Source organism: Hyalella azteca, unplaced genomic scaffold (assembly GCF_000764305.2).
Source record: "Hyalella azteca isolate HAZT.00-mixed unplaced genomic scaffold, Hazt_2.0.2 contig17851, whole genome shotgun sequence".
NCBI lineage: Eukaryota > Metazoa > Arthropoda > Malacostraca > Amphipoda > Hyalellidae > Hyalella > Hyalella azteca.
The window spans coordinates 233,072-259,245 of record NW_025947620.1 but is presented as its reverse complement, the minus strand read 5'-3'; the positions used below and the strand labels follow the sequence as shown (position 1 = coordinate 259,245).

The 26,174-nt window shown below is 35.6% G+C and overlaps 2 protein-coding genes across 3 annotated transcripts; both read right to left on the bottom strand.

Moving 5' to 3' along the window:
* Nucleotides 1-124: 124 nt before the first annotated feature.
* Nucleotides 125-9,665, bottom strand: LOC108674709. Its single transcript, XM_018162675.2, has 7 exons — nucleotides 9,565-9,665; nucleotides 6,553-6,679; nucleotides 5,497-5,670; nucleotides 3,861-4,019; nucleotides 3,392-3,631; nucleotides 1,370-1,606; nucleotides 125-823 (listed from the first exon to the last, which is right to left on the bottom strand). The coding sequence occupies exons 2-7, from the start codon at nucleotides 6,653-6,655 to the stop codon at nucleotides 483-485; spliced, it is 1,254 nt and encodes a 417-aa protein (XP_018018164.1). The 5' UTR covers nucleotides 6,656-6,679; nucleotides 9,565-9,665; the 3' UTR covers nucleotides 125-482.
* A 4,840-nt stretch (nucleotides 9,666-14,505) lies between these two features.
* Nucleotides 14,506-24,346, bottom strand: LOC108674712. 2 transcript variants are annotated; one of them, XM_018162678.2, is made up of 7 exons: nucleotides 24,254-24,346; nucleotides 21,783-21,889; nucleotides 20,611-20,775; nucleotides 19,722-19,874; nucleotides 19,224-19,472; nucleotides 15,609-15,842; nucleotides 14,506-15,170 (listed from the first exon to the last, which is right to left on the bottom strand). In XM_018162678.2, the coding sequence occupies exons 2-7, from the start codon at nucleotides 21,850-21,852 to the stop codon at nucleotides 14,863-14,865; spliced, it is 1,179 nt and encodes a 392-aa protein (XP_018018167.1). In that variant the 5' UTR covers nucleotides 21,853-21,889; nucleotides 24,254-24,346; the 3' UTR covers nucleotides 14,506-14,862. The 2 variants fall into 2 exon arrangements, with proteins under 2 accessions (XP_018018167.1, XP_018018168.1); XM_018162679.2 differs by having other exon boundaries at nucleotides 19,224-19,466.
* Nucleotides 24,347-26,174: the final 1,828 nt, after the last annotated feature.

Here is a 26,174-nt window from a genome sequence, read left to right as displayed (position 1 = left end):
TTTATTCTCTCAATTGACTTATGCATTTTCTTTAACTTTACGCAAGTGTAAAAATTTCAGATCGATTAGAGAGGTAGAAGTGTGTTAAATATCGATTATAATATCTGTAGCAGACAAACAACAAGAAGTGAAGTTGAAGAGAAGTGTTGTAAAATACATTCAGTTATTAATCTATGCTCTAAAAAATTCAACTAACACTTGAGCATACAGAAATTTATTGTGAATTCTGTTTTTCGTATGTTTTAAATGCTGAGCGGAATCAAAAGCTTAATGAGAATAAAGGAGGTTGGAAAGGATTTGAATGATAAATATCTTTATACCAGCGATCAGAAATCAAACGGTGGCTGATGGTTAGACTGATAGTAATGAGTTTCACCTTTAGAGATAGGCCTAAGCTAGTTTTTGAAATGGTGTGTAGGAATTTTCACTAACGTCTTTGTCATCAATTAAACCTTTTCATAGCAAGCCCCATCAAAACTTCCTTAGGCCTTACTTCTATCAATCGCTATTTTCTTTGGAGCATCATCCACATCGGACTCCAGCATCGTACCCTGCAGTTGAACGTCTTTCGAAATCACCGTGTTGCTCGGAGGCGTGTCGTCGTAGGAGACAGCGAGGTATTTAGGGATATTTTCAATATTATAAAACCCATAGCAATATGTCTCTGCAGGAATGTGTGTACAATCAAGATGGATGGGTATGTAATTCCCATCAATGGAATCCTCGGTGTCAGTTCCAGTTACCAAGTATTTTCGATCAGAGTAGCGATTTGCCAGGCGGAAATCGATGGGAGTGTCGGCACCGTTGACCGTCAATGACAAATCTGCGGAGAGAATGCACGGTGGAGTTAAATAGCGGTATAGCAGCTCCGTGTAAATTTTGATGCATTGCCGAGACTCAATCCTTTCGTGACTTACGGGACTTCTCGGTCCCAAGCTACCATAGGTACGACTATCATCGACGAAGGTAATTGTTTACGAGATCAAAGGGTTAAAAATAAATCTAACCGTTACAAATTTAACAGTCTGATTCTAATAATTTAGTTTTACTGTAATTGGGCAATTAAACAACACACACACTGGTGTAATTATTCGATGAATTCTAGAACCAGTCAGATTGAGTTTGAAACAAAATCAATTTCATTAAAAAACATACATTTTTTATTTATATTCAGATGAAAAGAGTTACATTAAGCAGCCTTTAGAACACAAAAATAGAATTTTCAATTTTGAAATCTGTTTATTTGAAATTCCGTTCCGTTCCGTTCCGTTCGTTAATTTGAAATTCCTTTTCTGTTCAATGGCAAATTAGGCTGGTAGAAATAGATTCATGTACAATCTGCTTTCAGTTATTGATTGATAATTTTTACCTTGGAATTGAGACGATGCAATGCTAGTGATAGTGTCAGGTGGCTCATAGATAAGGCCACAAATTTCATAAAGTTTATCACTCATTTCCATGCTCGACACGGCACATTTTCCACCGTCACATGGCGACGAAATGAAGACATCGTCAGGTCCCCCACGCGTCAACAGCTCAGTGACTAAAAGATTGTTGATGTTGAGGCGGCTGCTCGCGTAACTCAGAACTTCGGCTTGCATGGCATCTGTTGAAGTATGCCAACTCATGTTTATGAAAACATATAATATTATGTCAATCAACTGTATGAATGGAACTTTGGCTATGACTGTGAATGTTTTATAAATAATATAGTTCATTGTGAGGTTCTTCAAAGAAAACTAAATTTGTTATTATGCATTATGTAGGCTTCGTACATTTTCAATTAGCTATAAAGTCTAAGCTGAGATCGTTTCAATGATTGACTTTTGTAGTCTCGGGCCAAATAGAATGAACATAATATTATTACGAGTATTGACGGCATATCACGATATACGTAATTTCCAATTAATTAATTTAATTGTTTGCTTCGTTTATTGAAACTCGAGAACAGGAAATTTATAGAACATTAGAACAAAGTTTGCTCATTTCATTTGCGCCCAAAAATTTAAATTGAACTGCATTGCCTGTTGGTTGCATTTTTCATAGCATCCGTGAACAGCAATCAATTATTTTTCGTGACGAGTGAGTAGCAGAGCTTTATATTAATATTAATACTTTTGCACAAAGAAGAAAATATTGACGATAATTATATTTATTATACATAGATTCTAAACGTATACATTTGGATTTGAATGCATTGACGTAACTCACAGAGCTATAACTTATAAGTTAAATGTATGAAGGTGAATAAAATACTTTAAAAAGCTTTAAAAAACACGTTTTTCTTGTGGACTAAAAAGTAGAAAATAAATTATGGCTCACCCTAAAAAAACGTGTGTCGGGCAGATTTATGATTAAAGCGAAAAGCACACAACACTTGAATTTTGGAAATTTGATGGTGAACGTACAGCCCGACCCACGTTTTTTTTTTTTGGGCGAGCCATAATTTATTTTCTACTTTTTAGTCCACAAGAAAAACGTGTTTTTTTTATTTTTTTTTAGTATTTTATTTTCTACTTTTTAGTCCACAAGAAAAACGATTAAGATTTTATTAAGTATGACCTGACGTACGTATCGATGATACGCAGCGTCAGCGCCAGCTTGTCTATAACGTCAGCGCCCGCACGTCATACTATATATATAGTATATATATATATATATACTTTACTCAATTAAGCTAATATAGGTCTCTAATTGCTGGTTTCTATGATTGTATCTAAAATTGTTCGGCAAAAATAGCCTGCATGCCGAATTTCAGATCTCTAGAGCAATCAGAAGTGGGTTAATTTTCGTTGTCAATGTTAACAACAAACAAACAAACGCGAAGCTGAGTAAAGAAAAACGTGTTAAAAATAATGACGATAAATACAGGTGGAACAAATGTGACAACTGTTGGTAATAAATATCTGTCTGCTATTGAGATGCATATTAATATTTTATTAAGTGCCAAAATTTTTACGGAATGAGAGACCGAAACGTGTGCAACATCAATTGTATGAGACTACGCTTACCAGCGCCCAACTTGATTAGCCTATTCCTTTATATTAAATCAGCCAATTAGCTTTTACGTAAGTTGATAAACAACTCTCTAGAAAAGAAATACAATAAATAACGAATATAGGATTTATTTTACAAGAGCAATGATTATATTGTTATTGTGACAAAATTGTGTAGCCTATTGTGTAGCCAGGACAAGACAACTATGCTGCTTGTACTAGGTTAAAAGTCAGGCTTCAGCGATTGAATCGGGCATAATCGATAACAAACCAAGATTGTAGGTGTGATTGAGTCAACTGCATAGCATCGCTCACAGTACGAGTGTGATGGTAAGAGGGTTAATCTTCAGCAATGCAAGTTGAGTCAAGTGTGCTGGCAAGAGGGTTTTTCGTACCTGGTGATAAAGCAGTGGGAGTCGGCTCTCTCCCAGTCAAACAAACTTCTAATCCTAGATTTTCGTTGTCCAAATTCGTGGCGCACACCTTAGAGTACTGTTCAGGTACTACATAACACGTGGAGGTCGTTGAATCAGTAGTGCCACAGGTTTCTGCCGTTAGAGTAGGACTTGGGTTTCCACCTTCTATGTTTAGACGCACGACGTCCGTTCCAGAGCAGTTCAGTTGATGAACAGAAACTGGAAAATACATGTTTAATATCTGCATTTGCGTCGTCATTCATAAATTCAGTTCTCAATGATAGTGGAAGGAAATTTTCACATTTGCTAATATAATGGAATTGCAAGCAAATGGTTTTTATGCAGAACTGAAGCATATGTGAGAGCTTACATTCATATCTGACATATATATGATGTACTCGCCTTGTAAAAAAAAAAAGAAGTTATCTCAGAACTACTGAATACTTACCCGGAAAAGCAAAATTAGCTGTGCCTCTCTGTATAATAGCCAATGAGTCATCAAAAACGGAAACTACATATTGCCTCGTGTCAGAGGGAGGCAGCAAACTTCCAGACGCACCAAAATCCGCACAGGACGGATTATCGACTGTCACAACTCCTATGAAACCTGAAAAAGCGAACAACAAATGTTAGTTCCGAATTAGCCCACTCTTCAACTCCAGGGTAGCGAGACAAAAGTTGTGAAGAACAAACATATGTTTCACCTTGAATATTGTCGTAACTCCCGAGTAATAAGCTAAAGTAACTCTCACAAGCCTCTAATGAAAACTGCGTATACATGGCTGATTAGTGAAAATTGGTTTAGTAGTTCACAATTCAAAATATTATCAATGAATGGCTGACAAACAATAGATATCAACACATATAAATCTGCATGGCTCTAGAGAACTGCAGGGCAGTTCCCAAAGGTATTCGGTCAATGATAAATTTGAGGTTCACTTGAAAATGAACTTGTCCTAAAGTTCTCCCATATTTCTCAGCCACCTCTAAGGTTTTCGTCTATAAGTAATTTTAAGCCTCGCACCGAATCATACTCGCAGTTTCATATTAATTTTTTATATTAAATGTTTCCTACCGCCGCAATCTCTGAATATGAGAGGTTGAACTTGAAAGCTGACAGGCTGGAATAAGTCGGTCGAGCACGGTGGAATAATCTTATATAGAATACTAACATTATACCTGCCCCTCGATTCCTATTTTAATGACATAAAATATATCATTTAAAACGCCCATCTCTTTTTGCCATTCCAAAATTTAAAATTGTAAAGATATAATTTATTGGATGCGGAAAAATATTCAGGCGAAGGAATACTACTCAGCTCTGCCGATTTCGCTAGATTTTAACTTTATGGCATTATAACTTGAACTTCCATCTATATAAACTTAGAGTGGCCATTGAGGTATAAATATTGACAATCAATCTCACAAATTGAAATTAATTTTGAATCAAACAATCACTTAATACAAGCAACTTACACGTGCTCTCAGTTCCCTTACTATCCTTCCACACTTTCAGGAAAGTTACTTTTGGGATTCAAATTTTTGGACATATATGTATGTTATGACATATATGTATGTTATGACATATATGTATGTTATGACATATTATTAGCTCAATATATATGTATATATTGAGCTAATAATTTTTCATCATAATAATTTTTTTTTCATTTCCCATCACTATGCTAGACTAACTAAATATAAGTTCACTAATTTTCATGGTAAATTTACGCACTCTCTGCAATATTCAATAAAAAAATGACAGTAACACTTCAGCGTCTAAGTTTAATGACAAATGTGATGAATGTGAACCATTTACCCATTAACTTTGTCGATTTGTACAGTAATGATGAATTTTGGGTTTTAATGCATCATAACTAATAATCTTCTCTTTAATCTATATATATTGATACTACCAAATCACATACACTTGTAGTTCGGCTCGGAGGCAGGAACAAGGAAAAAAATTGTTCCGTTAGATCACGGCTTTACGTTGGAACACGTATTATTGTGCATGGTTTTTCCGTAACTATACTATGCTCAACTTCCCAAAAGGTATTAAAAATAACAATCTTCCTACTTACTCGTTTCGTCTTTTTCCGTCGGTATCGAAGACGCTACGGTAAGAATGACAGGCAAAGATGGATCTGTGAAAACTTCTTTCACACACACCGACATCTGCGTGGCCTCAGCCCCCATAGTTGCGTCGTACGTCCAGCTCATGGTAGTGATGGTGAGCAAAGTATCAGGATCAGCGGCTGTGAAAGAATTTTACTGGTCGTTGTTGCAGATAATTTCCCTTTTATTCGCGATTTTTCGTTCATATAACACACTATTCAATATGTTAAAATTTTATGTGCAATTAAATTGTTACAATTACGTACATTACGTAATTGTAATTTTGTTTTCCACTACGTTACGTTGCACTATTATAGTAAAGACAAATTATCTAAATTTATTCATTGACATGGCCCAAAAATTAGTCTTACAAATTCTAATGTATACACCATAGTCCCTGAGATTTGAAAATCCTTCTTATCCTATCGTCTTCCTGTTACTATAATAATTCTTGAACTAAAGCTTGTTATTCAGTCCACACTCAAAAAATAACCCCACGTCCAACAAAGAGCAATAGTTTAACATATGGAGTAAATTTATATTTTTTTTTACAATAAATGTTTAATTCTATAAAGGTAAAATTAATATCGTTCTAATTTTCTTTCCCGAGCTGGCATCACATAAACAACACATATTCTACAGCAGTCGCTCACAGTACACGACATACGCGGTATATTTAAATTCTTCACCATAAGCATTTTTGAGCACCACCTCACCACCAGTACCTGCTGCTCGAAGAGCCCTAAATCACAAAATATTTTTGTCCCTGGCAGTAGCGTGCCAGCACCGCACAAATCTAGATTTATATCTCACATCCTGCAGCACATGCAAGGTAGCAGCGCATGCATTTAGGCCAGTAACATGCATGATGTACTGTTCACTATTACCGAGCTTACAAATTATCAGCTGCACGCTGGATATTGCACCATTCAGCAACTACACCTGTAGTAACAACATGCAAAACTTCCAATTTCTATTCACCTACATACCGCCAGCAACTTGCTTGACATGATACAACTTACCGACTTTACTGCCGTCCGTCAGCCCCACCAGCAGCAGCAAGGCGATGATTCCCACTAATGTTAAACGCGTCATGTTGAGCTTTTTGTTGTAGACGCTCGACATTTGACGTCGCTCTGACGTGAGCTTCTATTTGAACATTAGAGTAAATTGTGAACAAACCTCTGTTATGTATTAATGATAAAGCATGAAAATAAATAGATACGCAATCTCCCGTCACGTATTTCTTGGGTTACTTTCCAGGAATCTTCCAGATACCCGCTATGTAGCACATCAATTTTTTGCCATTTATTCGGTTTGTTTAACGAATAATTGGTAAATATTCATTCGTTGAAGTGCTTATACACCCTTGACGCACTCTTATTAAAATAATACATCGCATCATTCCTTTAAAATTTTCACATTGGCACTTTTACCAAACTGAATTAATACCAGTTGTGGTATGCTAATCGATATATTTAAGCTTATCCAACAATCCACTTTTTATTTGAACGTTTGAAAAAAATATGAATATAGAGAGTTGTGTAGATTCCATGCTTTGAAATTTGCAATTTAGAAGAGCAATTTCAGTCTAATTACGACTTAGTATAATGGTTACCAATAATACATTATTCATCATAGTTTGGATTATTATTCACACATAGGTTCACACATACTACAATACAGCCCATTATTCGTGGTTTATTCAAATTAAAAATAATATATCATATCATATATCGAAGTGATGAATACAGTTAGCGACGAAATTGTTCGTACGCACCTTCATTTTCAATGTTTTCTTGAATAACTCTAAAATTCATGAATATGTGAGCCTAAAATTTGATTGAACTAAACAGCGTGTAATAAGAAAAATAACACTACATTTTCAGAACAAAATGTAATTTCATAATGTTTAACATGCAAAAATTCCCCAACACTTTCATACACAATTATTCGTACAGTTGGAAAATACCGACATAGTTGAAATATTAATAACCAATGGCATGTCTTCATAACCTCCAGCATTCTCTTTCTATAGTTTTTGACGAGATTTGCAGTGGCATCCGCTTTGATATTATCCTAGTGGACATTATTATCGGTGACGTCATTCGAGAGGTGTCGGTTCCTGCCGTTTGACTGCAAAATTCAAGATGGGCAAGACGAAGGAGCTCCGTGTGGATTTGAGAAGTAAATTAATTGAGCTACAAATTTTGCAATGGTTATGGGTGCATCTCGAAATGCCCGAATATTTCAAGATCCACGGTACACTTTGTGAGAAAGAAATTTGTAGAGTTTGGTACAGCACACACATTGCTTGGATGAGGATAGGAGCCAAAACTATCGCAGCGATCGTCTCGAGAACTGTGTTGTGAGGTAAATATGAATCCAAGAGTGGTGCTGAAGGACGTTGCCAGTAGATTAGCCAGTGAGGGAACAAGCGTGAGTTAGCTTACCATGCAGCGTATCATACAGCGTACTATACAGCGTACCATGCAGCGTACAATACCGCGTACCATGCAGCGTACCATACAGCGTACCATACAACGTTGTCCCAACAAGAATGGCCTGCATAGACGCATGCCTCAACGACTCCCACTTCACACACGACATCATGTTGCTGCTCGTTTTGCCTTCGCAAGATCTTACGTGGACGAGGGAAAGTCTTTTGAAACCAAGTATTATTAAGTGAAAAACAAAAATTGAGCTATATGAACATAATAGTAGAAAGGAAGATTTGGCGCAAAAAAGAGACTTTCCTTCCGAAGAACACAATCCCAACAGTAAACCATGGGAGTGGGTCAATGTGTAATGTATTTGTTTCTCCTCAAGTGGCACCGGGAAGTTAGTGCCAATTGATGGAATAATGAACTCAGATGTTTATATATCGATTTCGAAGAAAACCCTGCAAACGTCGGCTCTGAATATGGGTCTTGGACGACGATGGATCTTTCAGCAAGATAATGATTAGAAAGCTTCAACCACTTGGCTCAATAAAGCAAAGGTGACTGTTCTTTCATGACCAGTAAGTAGCCGCGATTTGGTCCCGATTGAGAATTTCTTGCAAGACTTGAAAGTTAGAATCAATAATCGGCCTCCTAAGAATCGCCAGGAATTGAAACAAGTCGCATTTGAATAATGAAATAATTTCAAACCGGATAACACTGCGAATCCCGTCAATAACTATAGGAAGAAACTGCTGGAGATTATCAAGATGAAGGGACTTGCCATTGAATATATTATTAATACTGCAACGAAGTTAATATTCTCTAACTGTACGAATAATTATGTCTAAAAGTGTTGGGGAACTTTTGCACGGTAAAACGTCTTGAAATTACATTTTGCTCCGAAAATACAGTGTTATTTTCCCTATTACATACTACTTAGTTCAATCAAATTTTAGGCTCATACATTCATTGATTTTCGAGTTATTCAAGGAAATATCGAAAAGAAGGGGAGTACGAATAATTTTGTCGCTAACTGTATTTCTGTCATTGGTCATTTTCGATGAATTGTGATGTTCCTCTGTATAAGTTTATTTAAAACATGTGGATGAAAAATAAATCAATTACAATCCCGATTTGACGCAATGAAAATAAAGTCGATATAAAATTTCACGATATAAATATTTCTAAGAAGCTGGCGCATCTGCAATATTCAATTCGCAAATTAAAGTGAGTTCGGAGCATAAACCGATCTGTAATTCATATTACTGGATTTGAAAAATATTTAGAAGCAATTTAATGTAACCGCTGAATGTCAATTACTTTAATTTACCCGGAAATCAAGAATAAACAAAGTATTTCAGCAGAAATTGTATTGCGTTATGTTTACATTAATTTGTTCCTGATGTTTTCATCATCGAATGCAATTTTCGTGTGCTCAAGTAGCTACTATGTACAATTGAATTGAATAATAATTTTTTATTTGTATAATATACCTTGGCTCTCTGCCAAGTCTTTAAAATGGTAATACACTTCTCGAAAATTATACACACAATTTTTTATTGGATATAGTTCAATAGATTCAGGAATTACCTTGCCGTTTTTGCTGAAATTTTTGCTGAAGCGTATTTCCCAGACGTGATCAACGTCTAAAAAGACAACGACTGGCCAGTGTCTTATCCAGCAGCATCAACCATGTCAAACCTCTTCTATCTACACTCGAGCAGTATCTCTTTTATCAAGAAGTGATCTAAAACCCTGATAAATGAAGTCCTCTGTCCTGTTACATTTTCATTAGAAAAATATGTCACATCATTCGATGTTATTCTTATTCATATGTTGTAGCGAAAAATATATTTTTTCTTACCGGGAAAACATTTGTTGAATGCTGCAGAAAAATATGTTGATCACATCTTAATATTTATTTATCAGTTAATGGGATCTGTGCAGTCTGGCACCACAAACATAAATAAGGGTTGTTCGGTTGCGTACCTTGTCGTGTCAAGAAAGAGTGAAATTGAAATTTCACTCTTAGAGGAAGAATACAAAAGGATTGGAGGGATGGGAGTTAAGGATTAGATCAAAAATTGAATCTTGTCTTGAAAAAATTTAATTTGTTAGTAATAATTTTTTTTATATGTAAAATATTTTATTCCAAATTTTGAAACGAGAATAAAATGGAGCTATAACTTCTGGGGAATGAGTCTTTTTAAAGGGGTCCTTATTTACTTAGAAATAATACGCTTTCTTGTAATTAACAGGATTAATGATGATTACAGGGATTATGGAACTGGCATGTATTAAAAATTGTATTATAACACACTTAACTGAGGTGAGGCAGATAAGTATCCTTTATTTTTAAGATACATTAATAAATGCAAAAATTGTTCGAATCAACTTTATCAACAAATCGTAGAAATAGCTTGAGGTTGATTTTATTGATAATTTTACCATATATGAAACATATGCTATCCCCTTTTACGATGCTATGCTTTAGTGTGGTTCTAATTCTTCGAAGCATGTGTTGTGAAAATACGAAGCGAATTGCGTGCTTCGTGCGGTCAGGAGAACGGATCGAGGGCTTCTAGACCACACCGTCGTGAAGACTTTGTGTCCCAGGTGGCCCGTGTGGTCCAAATAATAAGTGTGGCCTAGGTAGCCCGCACTTCCTATAATGTTTTCCGAGAAGATTTTGAACACTTTAAATTAGGTTTACTATCTAATCTCCTTAATTCTTGTTTAGACTACACCAGATTGACTAACGTCAACTCTATTTCTAATGGTTTCCATCGTTTTCCCAAATGCAGAATTATTCATTAACTCGAAGAAATCTTTATCAAAATCTGATTTTGCTTGTTGTCGCATTTATGTGTTCAGATCTATGTATGGCTTAATCCATGGACTTTCATCAAATTCTAATATTCTATGGATTTTCTCTCCAATTTTCTCATGCAGTTTCAAATTACTATAATGGATTAAATATTTTTCACTCCTACCAGATGAGGAACTAACTTATGAACATCCCCTATTTGAATATTTTCAGGAGCTAGAGGTAAATCCTTATGATTGTCATGCGGGTCGTTTGGATACCTACAGACAACTTCACTAATGTCGTCTTTATTATCTTTGAATGTTTCATTTTCTTTCAACCGTCTGAAGTTTCCTGTTGGTAGGCTTCCTAACATTGCCCAGCCATATTACTTTTTTGCTTCCATGTACGATATATAATTATTCGGTTTTTGAGGATTATAATTTTCGGTAATGTATTTGTTGTTTGCTTTAGCACAGTGTTTCCCAAAGTGGGCGATATCGCCCCCTAGGGGCGGTGGAAAGATTTTGGGGGGCGGTGAGGAAAAAGAGGGCGATAGGAGGGGCGGCAGCCCGAAGTCGAAGTCAGACGTCCCAACGTTTGTTTGACGATTTGTACACAACATGTGCAGCACACGACTCCCAGCGATGGTTTTTTTCACCCAGATCTGTTTTTTAACCTCTCCTGGGTTTACGTCTCGGACAAATTAACGGCCGGACTCGCGGCCGGTCTCATGGCCAATTTCCAAATTCAATGCTCAAGGAATATCTCTCAAACTAATGAACTTCACTCGATGAAACTTGGTACCTGTATTCATAAGGATCTAACGGTAATGTTTCGCTCGTGAAAATTTCTGAATTTTGCCTTCATTCGTTTTTGCCATAGTTTTATGGCAATACGGGCCGAAATTCACAGTGATCAAGGAATTTCTTCCAAACTACTGAACAGATTCGAACGAAATTTTGAATTTACAGTCCTAACTACCGAACGGTAATGTTTAGCTCGTGAAAATTTTTTCAATTGTGCCTTCTCGTTCGCGAGTTTTTTCATATCACCTTCATTCCTGATTTAAACAGCAATACGTGCTTAAATTCGCAGCAATCAAGAAATTTCTTCCAAACTACTAAACAGATTTGAACGAAACTTAGTATTTAGATACCTTACCTCAGCAACAGTGATGATTAGCTCATTATAATTTTTCCGATTTTATCTTCGTTTGCGAGTTATACGGCTATACGTATACGGATATACGTAAACGGCTCTTGGTTAAACCGGCCGGTAGAAAAGACGGTCGTTTCTCCTATATCTGTATATCTTGTGAACGAAAACAAAATAGAAAAATTGTCACGAGCTAAACATCACCGTTGAGAGGTTAGGTATTTATATACAAAGTTTCGTTGAAATCTGTTCAGTAGTTTAAAAGAAATTTCTTGATCGCCGCGAATTTAAGGACAAATTATCCGGCGGTACGGGCCGAATATAAGAAAGTGTGAAATCAAGAATGACGGTGAAATGAAAAGAAAAAAAACTCGCAAACGAAGGTAAATCGAAAAAAATTATGAGCTAAAAATTCACCGTTTGGTAGTTAGGAATGTATATTCAAAATTTCGTTCAAATCTGTTCAGTAGTTTGGAAGAAATTCTTTGATCACTACGAATTTCGGGCTGTATCGCAATATAACTCATGAATGAAGGTGAAATTAAAAATAATTTGCGAGCTAAACATCACCGTTAAGTTCTGATGAATACATGTTCCAAGTTTCATTGAGCTGCGTTTCTTAGTTTGGGAGATATTACTTGATAATTGAATTTGGAGATTGGTCGTGAGACCGGCCACGAGTCCGGCCTTAAATTTGCTCGAGAACGTCCTAGGTTTCTAGTGCTGAAACGGCTAAAACAGCTGAAAAACACATTGGTTCACGAAATGAGGTTCTATTTGTGAAATACACAATTGTGTTTAACCTTCCTCTATTAAAATTGCCGCGCACTAAATTTCAAGAAAGAGGCGTATGTTTTTATATGTGTCTGTGGGGGGCGATAGAAATTCACTAGAAAGCCAAAGGGGGCGCCAGCCTGAAAAAGTTTGGGAACCACTGCTTTAGCATATCTTTTAGATATCATTGCATCACCACCTCGAATACCTTTCACAATGAAAAGTATCATATCGGTTAGCAAGTCTAATTCTATCTCAGTAATCTTTAATAGAGCATCAAATGTTAAACTTGCAGCCGTGAAATAATGAGCTGGATCTAATTTATATGTTTTCAAACAGGTATATCTAAATTTCTCTAACACTTCACGTAATAACAAGGTATCAACTTTTAGGTATGGATTATAATAATCTTTGAATGTTTCGCATTTGAACACATCCCAAACCTCGTTAGTGTGTTCTTATTCTGTAGCAGATATATGCTTATCATTTAAACCTTTATGATGAATGAACTGCATCACGAGAGACAGCAGCTGCAAGATATCACTCAAATCCACAGAACCTTGCTTGCCTACTTTCCAGTGCAAAAACCCGCTCACGTAACGCAAGTGTGCGGTCATTAGGAGGTACACAATCCGGGCACATTTCCGAGTAGCTATAGTAACGAGAATCCTGGACAAGCTCTCAAAATATGTTAGCGCGACGGTGACGTCCGAACGCTCTTACTTCAGCCCCAGCCAGACAACTAAACTTTAAACGTGCAAGAAAGTAAGCTTGGTATTTTTGACACTTTTGATAAAAAAGGCACAGGTGGATAATGATGATGAGTATATATATAGAAGCAAGAACAATAAAATGAACCCAGCGAATGGCTTGCACTGAATCTATTGTGCGTAGAAATTAACCAATAAGATTCTGTAGGCAAAAATAATAAACTTAAAAAGAAGCGGCAATAATACTAAACCCTAGTTATTCCTAACAAAAATAATTATAATTCACAAATATCCCAACACAATCTATAAATATCACCAACAGCATTAATCACATAAGTTACACCGTCAGTGAGGCATATGCTGCTTCACGACTGACAGATTAATTACAAAGTGACGCGTATCGAATTGTCGCGAACAGCATCGCTTGGCCGAACCTACCCACTACCCAGCCCATAAACTGCCATCAAGCCCACAGCAGAAGGCAGTAGGCAGAGTCCTGCCGGAGGTGCATGGGCGAACTTGTCTGCACCTGCATAACTAAATGCATGCATATGTCGTGTCGAAATTGCGATTTGATGGAATCCGCAGCCAGTTGCCGAATCTGTACTATCAGCATTTCATTACTATAGGAATCTGGGGTCAGGTCAGTCAGCCAAGTTTTATGTTTCTCTAAATGAAAATGCTAGTAAAACGAAAAGATAAAACACTAATGAAAAAAATGAGTACAAATTTAACGGCACAAATATAATGAATAACTGTTTGAATGATCGGAAAAAAATTACAAGTAAAATCGCGGTACAAAAATTAGTGACGCTTGAGGCGCGGCCACATTGCCTACGTGTGATACAACCGACGCGGCGCAGCTGCGAGCGTTGGTGAGGTCATAAGTCATAACTATTTACTACTTACGGCAGTCAGCCCGGTAGTCGTGACTGTATGTCCGTGCAGCCAAAACAACTTATTGGGTTTTTGAGCAGAATTACATTAACAAGAAACACACGAACATTAAATGGATCTTTTTTACTTTTCAACATGCAAAGTAAAAATTAATTAAATGGAAAGGACGGGATTAATTATAGCTTTTTATTTATTTTAAGACCAGCATACGTTGCAGAGTTTGAATTTATTGATCCGTGTGTTATATAACTCACTGGTATTCAAGGTTGGCCATTTATAACTGACTGAAAATTAAAATGGATTAAACTCCCAGCAATAAGTGAAAGTTTAAAGTAAGTAATAGATAGGAAGTCTGTAAATTTGCTTGTAGATTTGAGCTATGAAATCAGGAGTGCTTTATGGTTAAGAAGTGAGAGTTAGATCTTTTGACTATCATCATTATAATTTTCACCTACTTTCCGACAGGTACACAGAAATTACCTTCGCCTACAGTTACATTGTCAATCTTTTCATTCATATTGTCTTCATATTAACGGAATCTGACTAAGATTTCTGTTCCACCGATGATGCAGGGAAAGTACTTGGAGAAATTATCACGTTGCTTTTATCGGCATCGTCGTATGAGATGGCGATGAAGTCAGGCAATGTAATCCCATCCTCTGACTCAAAAAATCCATAGCAATAAGACCCCAAATTGATGTTGGAGCAATCCAAATTGATGGTGTTTTGGTCTACGGGTTCTACGGCGTCCGCGTTGGTCGTTTTGTATATCAAGTACTTCCTATCAGGGTTTAGGTTAAGGAAGCGCAAATCGACGGACGTTTTGGAGGGCAGGGCTGCCAGTGACAAATCTACGCAGAGAAGACAGAGCATATGAGCAATAAGATCTTCACTAATTTGTTTTAATGCTTGAAACATAATCTAATCAAACGTCATCTGGCAAACATCTAATGGGTTAGGTATTGATTCATATTTTAGTTAATTTTAGTGCATTGTTTTCATGAGATATGTACCATTGTTTTTATTATTACCAGAATGAAACTGTATTGACCTTATCCAGACTATACACGTTAAAAGTTCATTTTATTTCATTACCAAATTGATCTTCGTTATGGATATTATTATTATTGATCAATAATAATGATACTGATCTATTATTGATCAATCAGAAATCCTTACAAATTGAATATGACGTTCATCGTAATCAAAAATTTTATTAGACGAGTTCTTTGAGCTTGCTTCGGCCTGTTAGTTCAAAATGATCTCATTTTCTTATCTAATATTCTTACCTTGAAATTCATCTTTTGCTACTCCAGTGACGCCGCTGACAGAGTTAACGAAGCAAAGTTCATATTTATCTTCACCCACAGTGAATGTGTCGGGCACAGGGCACACCGCATTCGTACAGAATTCCAAAGTGAAATCAGTAGGAGCATCTGCATATTTGCGTATCAGCATCTCAGAGACTGTAGGATCGGTAGCCGTTAGCAGTTTGTTTGCGTAGCTTAGAGCTTTTACTGTACCTGTTGAAACAAATCTAGTTAATTTCGAGAGATTTTTTATGTTGTAAATTAATAGAGATAACACAATATTAGGTACTATTTTCTGGTTTCATAGAAAATCTTCTCGATTATGTTTTCAATTAGGATGGAAGAAAAGCAGGAGAATAAATGACTAGGGCAATAAGCGAGAAAGATTTCCGCTCAAATGAAATAAGTAGCTGTATTAAGATCATTATAAGCTCTTTTCCAATTCTACCCAAAATTTAAAGAAATTTTAAGGTGTTCTCTACGCAATCTTATTAATTTTCAGTATTTATGAAATCACGCATTCTCCCTGCATCACTTGCCCTAGAACTTGATATCTGCGCCCATGCCTCACTGTTATATTAATACCGTCATATTCATTATATGCTACTTGAGTTATTGTCATCGAGCGTTGAATTATTTATTTTGTATTGCATGTACTTGCGCAAATAATATTAGGATTGCCTCAAAGTATATTTATTTTTCATACTACAAGTCGGTTATTTTACTTAATTACAGTTTCTTTTTTGTCTTCAAATGCATATGTATCCATTCATTGTTTTACTGTACATATAATTAGATAGGTTCATACTCAGAATTAGGAGTAAGCTTATTGCGATAGGAACAGATGCATTACATGCATTTTATACATCAAGGCATTCAATATACCAGGTAAGCATTGAGCGAAAAAATTGTATAAGATTAATTGTTGCTATTGGTACAAACATGATTGTATTGATATCGAGATACAAGCGAGAACATATCTAAAACACGAGCAGGCGAAAATAGCTATAAAATAAGGTCCATGAGATATCAAACATTTGATCGGTGGGAATAAAATCATATCAAATGAACCCATTTTAGAGCGTAGTGGGGCAAGTGCGATTCCGCGGGAATGAAGGAAATATGAAGTTTCTTCCGCATGACATGTTGCGTTCCATTTGCATCGTTTGGCGAGCTGAGATGGCTTGCCACAGCCGGCTTGGAGTTGAATAAGCTACATGTCTATATCAGCCCCCTAATACGTGGCTGTGTCCCCTAATTGGGGGAAGAAACAGACTGTGGGGGTAATTTATAATGGAATGTGATGCGTGTGAGAACCAAGTGATTCTCTAAGAGGAGGGGAGGGAGAGTAATAGATTGTGGTGCTAGAGAACAAGCGAGCAAGAGATTTTCAGCTATCGTGGATTTGTATGAGTGGCAACTGTGGCTCTGTTTGAATGTGTAACGAGATATGCGGCGAGTGCGTGATGGCTTAGATTGGATCAAGATGTCGAAAGTAGAGTGCTAGCTAATGGCAAAAGAAAGCAAAATAAAAAATATACATTAATTATACTGTGTCTGTGCTTCTGCTCCTTTAGTCTATTTTTAAATTAGATTTTTGTTATCGCAGTGAATATATTTTCAATTGAAAATTATTAAATATCCTACAAGGAGAAAATTTTTTTTTTAATAAATTGGCGAGCGTATTTAGAGGGCTCACTGGAGGTTAACTCTCATCCCAATTCCATTATCAAACAATGGTATTAAAAAAATTAAGCTTTTGATAGTTTTGACAGTGGAAAAATGTCTCCACTTGGGGCAACTGTTTGCACAAGCTGTGAATTGTCTGCTTGGGTTCTTGCCCTCTGGGTTCTTATTTTTAATTCACCATGACAGCAAGATCAATTTATGGAAACGAAGGTTTAGAAATCGATTAACAAAAAATTCAACGAAGTAATTAGTATTCTACAGTCAACACTAGATTGGTTATCATCAGCCCCGTTCCGCAATGTTAACACGGTACAGTTACAATGCAAAGCTAATCCGTAAGTTAAATAGTTACTCGTTTTCCGTTAATATTTACTTTATTCTGTTGTATAAACAGGTTTCCTACAGAAGCTAGTTGGAATTTCGACAAAATATTTTTTTTAGAAAAATATTTACATGAAAGAATTGGATTCTGAAATTGCCCAAAGGCTGTTAGATTAGTATTCACTCTAGCAGTGATGTTAGAGTGGTCACTTCTTCCAGTGGGAATTTCGAAAGTAATAATAAACAAAACCTTACAAAACAGTTTGGTCGGCGTAACTTCCTAGATACCTATGTTGATATGGTCACTAGCAAGGTATCCTGGATGTATATATGGGGAGTGGGAGAGGAAACGGGAATACTCGTAGGTTCTGAGTTCGGACTAATTAAATGCAGTGAAAAAATTTATTTGAAACTCAAAATATTAAATGCTCGGCTAAAGCCATGATCCCATGACTTAGATAATGAAAAAAGTAGTAGGAGTATGTACGAGAGAAAAGCAGAAGAAAACATAACCAACAGTAAGCTGTACATAAAATGTAGCATTAAAACAAAATTTTCTCATACGTATAATGGAGTAATTTAAATTATATCGCTTCAAGTGCAAGCAGTGGAGAGAAGCGATGAATCTCAACACGGATTCTAACGGTATATACACACATTAGCATAGAAATTTTTTTATGGATATAATTAAAGCCTTTCATGCAGTAGAAATGGAACTTCCATTTTAGTAATTATTAAAGCCATTATTGAATGGTTCTGCAAATTTTTAGGCCACTGTTGAACGATACTAACTGCCCATCAATAACAGCGAATGAAAAGAGACAATGCAAGCATTAAATTTGAACACATAAGCTACTGCTTTATTGATTTCGTGAGGGAAGAATTGATTCAAAATTAGTTGACTTACCATCGATTTCTGATGATAACGAATATCTTCCATGAAAATTATCTTTTCGTTGTTGATTTCGTGAATGTGATATTCGTGAGTTAAGTTCTGTTATTAAGTGGCGTATGAGTGGAAAGTACACGTACTTTCTGGCCGCGAAATTAACTAAAGACGCACTTTACCATACATCACAATTATCTAGAAGAACACTGCCGGAATATGTAATGTTCACCAGATCGAGTAAGATGATTCCACCGTTACTGCCGACCTTTGCTCGTGCCGAGGGTGGTGAGATATGATTAATAATAGAAAAATTAGAATCAGTGCATTTAATGCAGCGTATTGATTTTGTTTCTCAATCTTACCTTCTGTTTCTGATCGTTAATGTGGCCACATTAATTACCGCCAAGAGCCAGCAAAATTATTACTTGCTTCATTAAATAGTTAGGAAAATTACTTCATATACCGTATTAGTTCTGGACAGCTTTGGCGTTGATTGAATTAATATGGCATTTATTGCCTAAATTAACTTCATTTATATTGAATATAGATGTATGTAGCTATAAAAACTTAACGTCTTCCATTGATCTGAGCATTACTTTGGCTGCGATAGGTAGCCATTTTTCATGGTAATTTTAATTTTGTAATGTATTATGAAATTTTCTTTCATTTGTCGACGAGATTAGGATTGAACATACTTGTTGTCGGCGTAGCATCAGAGGCCGTTGTCGGCGGTATTGGCACGCAGACAATAGTATTGGGTGAGTTAGTGTCCAGTTGATTTGCACACACAGTGCCTGTATCTGTTCGCGCATAACAAATGGAGAGTGGCGGCGTGTCTGAAGAGCTTGAGGCGGGGCAGGAGTCAGCCGTCAGATGGCCGGTTACCATACTGAGTCGCACGTACTCGATTTCATAGCAACTCAGTTTAAAGACAGGGTCTGAAACTAATATTATATAGAGTGGAAATATGAAGATGACTTGAGATTCAGGAAAATATAAAATATGAGCAAAATTTCTATAAAATATGAGCAAAATTTGATGTTAACTTTGTTTTAAAATTACAATCTAGTACATGCATGAATGATAAATTATAGAAAGATAAGCTCCTCTTCAATTAAGAAAAGTTTCATTACTCGTAGTGTAATGAATATTGAATATTAAATTTTGACATGTTTCCAATTTCAATAACTTACAAGTCATCGAATAAGTTATTGAACCTCTCTCTGTCCCTCCAGCAGTCGTTTCAAAAACGAGCTTATATATTCTTTCAGTCGAGTCAGGCAGGACATCTCCATCCACTGAAAATACTGCACACTTTGGATCAGTGTCCACCGCACCTAAGTATGCTGAAGGAACAACAAGCAGCCTTAGTACGAAGACAAACTTATAGTAAAGATCAAATACATCAATCAGCTAAGTCTTAACTTAACTCAATAATGGTTTTCCTAAGTCGATTGAGGAAAACTTTATTAAGGACACAAAAATTTGATTTTTTATTTTGTGTTTACATTCTTATCATAATTTGAGGAGTGCTATGCATTATAAACTGAAAACCTGACTTTCATGACACTGTTGAAAGTTAATTGAAGAAAATGAATGTTCGTGTAGTTGGGATTTGTAACCAGATTTAAGCCTCTGATTAGCAACAATTTTAATTCTTAATAATGCGATGATTTTTGAAATTTCGTTATTAGCTTTACAAGTGGTTTTGATAACTACTATTTCTAAATGAACTGCAATGCAACTTAATCTGTGTATAATATCAATTGAAGGCAATGATAGAATAGGCATTTAAGTAAATTTCTTTATCAATATTAAGGTCTTCAATGACCGATAATTTACGCAATGCATAGTATTTCAGTACCCAATAATTAGGGCAAGATAATGAATGCCCAAGTGAAGTGTTCATTCATTATTTTACCATCACTTATATATGTTTCGATACGTGTTACAGTTTATTTCAAGCATTCTTCTAAGATATAACCTTATTTTTGAACACTCTGAATGCCCCCACAGTAACTTCTTCGTGGCATAATCCCAATTCCTGCACTGGATATAAGAATGAATGCACAGGCTACTTACGTGTTTCCACCCCCGGAGGATTTGGTGATACCTCAAGAATGACGCTCTCTGGATCCGCAAAATCAGTCGCTCTACACACTTTTAACGTCGTCGTTCCGCTCATTCCGAGCGGTCCTTCAACGTATGTCCAATCCATCTTCGTGATGTCGAATTCAATAACGGTGTCTGTGTAAGACATTATGAGTTACACTTTCAAATTCAGAGCATCAGGGTAAATGATTTCACTATTAATTTTCAACACACTATTAAACTTGATACTAGATTTGAATAAGATTTTACTTTTCACTGATACAAAAATTGTTATTTTTATTTTCTTGAATGATGCAACTCATTCTAATTTTCAAATACACTACCTCTAATAAACTCAATGCCATAATTTCAAGGTCTTATTTGAAGAGTTTCCAGGCAACGGAGAGTATTGGGCGACACCACCAATAATAGAAATAGATGGTTTAAAATAATTTAATGTACCGAACGCCGCAGTGTTATTTCAGGCCATAATAATAAACAGTAGAGCGTTATTACTCAATAAATAAGATGCACAGCTGTGAATAATATAAATCATCACTCGAGGTATCGCATCTGTAACGTCAACGCCACTCGCTTAAAGGAACAACACCACTTACAAGGTAATGCTGCAACATCCCTGTACGTGCCACACCACTAACCATCTACTGCAGCAACAGCACTGAACACAACAACACTCATTATCTTCACTCAAATTCTGCAACAGCGCAAGTGCACCGCACCAGTAACAATCTACACCGCAGCAGCATGATGAATAGTGAAAGACAACACACAACTAAATCATCAAGCTCCACCAAAATTCCTTAGCCGCAGCAGATGCAAATCACCACTCTTCTAACTTTAAACTAAATAGTAAGATATTGTACTATGTAGTAAGCAACTCCCAAGCAACTGCAGCACGTGAAGCAAGACACACCGCACTACTCATCTCTAGCGCCTGCACGATGTACTTTGTATAATTTTAATATATGACAGCCGCATTAACAGTACCTCTAGAATGTCTACATCATGTACACCAGTCGCAGAGCGATGCAGGCAGACTGATAACGCACAATTTACACCACCAGTTGCACAATAGAAAGCATTCCAGTTCTCATTACTTAGTTCTCAATACTGCAGCAGCGTGCTAGGTACCCATCACTCACCAGCTCTTGCTGCCATAATACATGTGACTGCCAGCAGCAGAATAGAGCCCAGCGTGGTATGCCGCATCATCCTAAACTTGATGCTGCCTGCGCTTTTCCAATCGATGCTGCTCAACATAATATTTTAAGGTAAATACAATATTAAATACAATAAAACTTGAAAAGAAAAGAAAACATGGGATTTCGTAATACGAGGTATTAAATATGTTTAATTTTAATGAACAGCTCTTTCGTGTCGCAAATACGGACAGCTTGACCAGACATTGCCCATAAAAAATATTCTCAACCGTGGGCAATTCCGTTAGACCAAAACTTTCATTTCCAATCACATATTCAGATACCTATTTGCTGATTTTCGAACCAAAATAACAATATGAGAAAGATCCGTTCGAACTCACATATAACAAGAAATATAATTTATTCTTCAATTTCAAAGTATAAATTATTTTTCCCACTGGATTTAAAATTCTATTTTAAATCCACTCCACTGCATTTAAAATTCTATTTTAAATCCAGTTTCAAATTTAGAAGGAAATCTAATTTTTTGCGATTTTTTAAATTGAATTTTGTATAGGGGTTAAATATTCATGGTGGAAATTTTATTTGATTTGTATTTTGTAAGGGAAATCATCGACCATAAAAGAAAAAGTTGCCTTTAAGCTTCAAAACAAAAGTTGGGTAGAAAGAAATTCATTCTAAATGGGAGCTTTAACTGAATTTTGATTTGTTTGCAATTATCTTTTTTGATTATTATCATTGGAATTAGTTCAAATTAGATTTGAAGAACTGGGAAGAACCAGGAAGTGAAATAAATGTTCTCAGAGTATTTAAGGGTAATCCGAGAGTAATCAGCCACTGGGGGGTAAATTGGATTATCAAGAATAGCGATTATATCTATCACGTTCAAAGATAGGTTGTCTAAAATTTTATTTTTATGACGATGAAATTAAGGCGAAGATTGAAACAAAACTTCCCAACACCTTGTGGGGAAAATGAGAATAGCAAAGCAGTGTAAGGCGACCGTTAATGAATTTTTTACATTCTTAGACTTCGTATAGCTAATTAATCATCAAAACAACGTTCGTGTAAGGGCCTGAAATATCTTTACTATGAGAGTGCAATTGTGTTAGTTGAAGTTTGTAGATAGATAGAGACGCAAATTTTATTTTACAACAAATCTTGTAATGACTTCACAAAGATATTTCATTGGTAACAATAATCAATAACCAGTTTTTTTATATGCGTGATGCTCGCACGTGCATTAATGTTATGTGATTTTCTATATAATCATATGTTCGTAAATATATTTTATATAATCATACATAATATATTTATTTTTTATAATTTTATTTAAATATATATTTTATTTAATCATATATTTGTTATAGTTATCATATGTTAAGCTCCTACGCCAGCCACGTGCGAGTTGAATTTTGTTATCTCTGATGTTATCCGTGTTGCCGTGTTCTACTTGCACAAGTGACCTATGCGCTATCAGTACTAGAATGATTGCATGAACCTTGCATGATGAACTCAGAACTTGAGTGTTTTGTTTCTATAATTATGCATGATTCAGTCAACAAATCTATGATGCAGATATTTATATACGGGAGATTTGAAGTTATCCTAATTTCGACCACGAATGAGAATTTGTCCTGAAATCGATATTTGAATGCTACGAAACGGGAAAACGATGTGAAATTATTCGCTTATAATTTTCAAGCGAAGTAATAAAACAGTTTGAGAAAAAATGAAATGCGGTATACCATCTTTTCCAAAATGAATATGTAGAAAAATCATTGTCCATATAGTAAGAACAAGAGATATTTTTGCTGAACAAAGTTGTCAACGCATCATGCAGACTCGAGCTGCTGTTATTAAATTTGTTTAGAAACGTAAACTCTTCGTTTTATCATTTATTTCTGTTGCAATTTTGTGGGAGATATATTGTCGAGGAGGCAAGGCAGCGAAATGCGAAAAACTCTGGAGTTGTTATATGGTTGAACTTTGATGAGCGTTATTGTCTGTGAGATAAATGAATGAATTACAAAATATTCAAGTGGCCCGGGGCATTCATGCGTCATATTCGAATTGAATGTAGTCAAAATAAATCAGGAATCTATTTGAAAATTTATGTAAATTTATAATGAAAATAATTAATAAACATAGTAGTAATGAAGTAGTAGTGACTAAATGTGGTTAATATCAAGGTAAAGGAATAAATTGAAGCATTCCTGCCCTGTTAATTTGTTGAACATTTTAGCGTATAAATGTTGCAAAGAAATAAATTTTGTGCATCTGCAAAAAAATGTAAAACTCAATTTTAAAATAGCTGCTAATAATATAATTTATTTATATAAAGTCTTTCATGCACTTATTCTTGTAAGTTTTTATTCATATCTTTATTGATCTGTACCGAGGGGCAAGGATAGCTCATTTTATGGCCAAATATCCAATAACCAATATATTACCTTCAATGAATTGTGCCTTAGAAGTGTTGATGTATTTGTTGAAGCTTCAACCAACGACGTCAATGATAGAGCAGCGAGGCAGCAACTGACAGTGCTTCGACGACCGGACGATAAACAAGCTCTGCTATCTGTGCACTCGAGCTACGTCATCTTTATCGAAGAGTTCTTCACTAATACAATAGAATAATATCATGAAAGAAAAAATAGGACAACAAATAGTTATAGCATAGATCTACTCATGCTGCACGTGTATTTTCTTTTTTCTTAACGAGCTAACCTGAGCCTTACAAGCAAGTCTATTTATAAACTCTCTTAAAGCACTGAACACAATTTCCATTTCCCCGAAAAAAAAGCGTTAAACCATTGCAAATTTTGTGGCGGACTTATGCCTTGACCTTCTTAAGAATTATAATAAGCAAAGTTTTTTACGAAAAATTTCTCCAACTTGGAGCGGGAATTTGGAAAAAAAACTTAAGCGAAACCTTAGTAAAACTCACTATCATTTATTGAAATGAATTATCCGTAAATATATAATGAATGATAACAAAAAATACCATAAAATTCTGTCACAGAATTTGCATGTCTCTTCCTAATAATGGCATCACAAAATGCAGAGCATGAAGCGTCTTTGGTTTCACGCAATAGTTATTTCTATGTCTTATTTAGATCTAGTTAAATACAACAATGTCTAATAATATAACCGAAATGAATGAGAAGAATGATAAGGCTAGTGTGTTATCTTTGACTTTAAGATCAGAGGTTCGAAGAATAGCGCTCTTGACTCCAGTTCGGAGAATTAAAGTGCGAGACTAGGTTTTTTGGGCCCTAATTTCCGAGGCCATCTCCACCAAAACAAAATAAATAATAGTTAATAATTCATTCCGTAGCATAGAAGAAGTATTAACTACAGTACATCATTCAAATAGTTCGCCACAATCGATTTCATATGTTCCCAAACCTTGTATATGCATATCAATTCATATAGAAAAGAATAGAACAGAAATGTCGGCACTGAAGAAATAGCAAGGGATCCGGCCTTTTGAACCAGATCTTTCCATTACTGACGATTGATTGAGATAGCTGCTGGACTTATTGCAAGGCTCGTTAGGTGCTAGCATTTTAAGACTGAACATACGCTCCTGCATATACAAGTTTAACTCCAAACATGCCTTTGCTTTGAGTTAACACAACACTACGACACTAGGAGTAATTTAGGCTCGTATAAGCTTTTCTCACGGATTGTGCCGCTTGATCTGTGCCTAAATATAATCTACTGAAGCTACCGAGATAAGGACCTCATTTGAGCTAAATTTTCTTAACCCTTATGCGTTAGCCGAGCGTAAATCTCAAAATAATTGTTTGATATCATTTTCAACTCTTTCGACAGACAGATGAACAATTTGGCAGCTAATTAATTTTCTGAGACTGAATTTCTGATTAACAGACTGAATTTTCGCAATTTATGGTTATAGTCTGGTAAATAAATTATTAGTCAACAAGTACAAGCTTTGACATTTGTTTAATAAAATAACAGTCCAACATGTAAAAAAGTGTGATGACTTTTTGCTTCAATCATATTCCAGAACTAGTACGAGTGCAATTCGGGAATGTTCTAAGAATAAATGATGGTTAAATCAAAAATAAATAAATAAATAAAATAAATTATCCCATAAAGATAATTTCCCTTAAGATGCTATATGACATCGACATGTTTATTAGAGTTTTGTAAGTTCATTTTACGAATGGTACGGTATTTATATATCAATTGTTTATATACCATGATGTTTCTAAGTACACTTGACAGCCTTATTTGATGATGATAAGATTACTAACAACTAAAATCAATGCTATATTTATTCATATATCATTATTCAATGATATATTTATTCATTCATTATTTCGAACGTCAGGAGGGATCACA

Coding starts and splice junctions, on each gene's coding strand:
- LOC108674712 (XM_018162678.2), bottom strand. CDS start 21,852: ATGATGCGGCATACCACGCTGGGCTCTATTCTGCTGCTGGCAGTCACA. Junction 19,875..20,610: donor TCCTCCGGGGGTGGAAACAC/GTAAGTAGCCTG, acceptor TTGTTCCTTCAG/CATACTTAGGTGCGGTGGAC. Junction 19,473..19,721: donor AATAACTTATTCGATGACTT/GTAAGTTATTGA, acceptor ATATAATATTAG/TTTCAGACCCTGTCTTTAAA.
- LOC108674709 (XM_018162675.2), bottom strand. CDS start 6,655: ATGTCGAGCGTCTACAACAAAAAGCTCAACATGACGCGTTTAACATTA. Junction 5,671..6,552: donor GACGGACGGCAGTAAAGTCG/GTAAGTTGTATC, acceptor ATTCTTTCACAG/CCGCTGATCCTGATACTTTG. Junction 4,020..5,496: donor GACGGAAAAAGACGAAACGA/GTAAGTAGGAAG, acceptor TCGCTTTTTCAG/GTTTCATAGGAGTTGTGACA.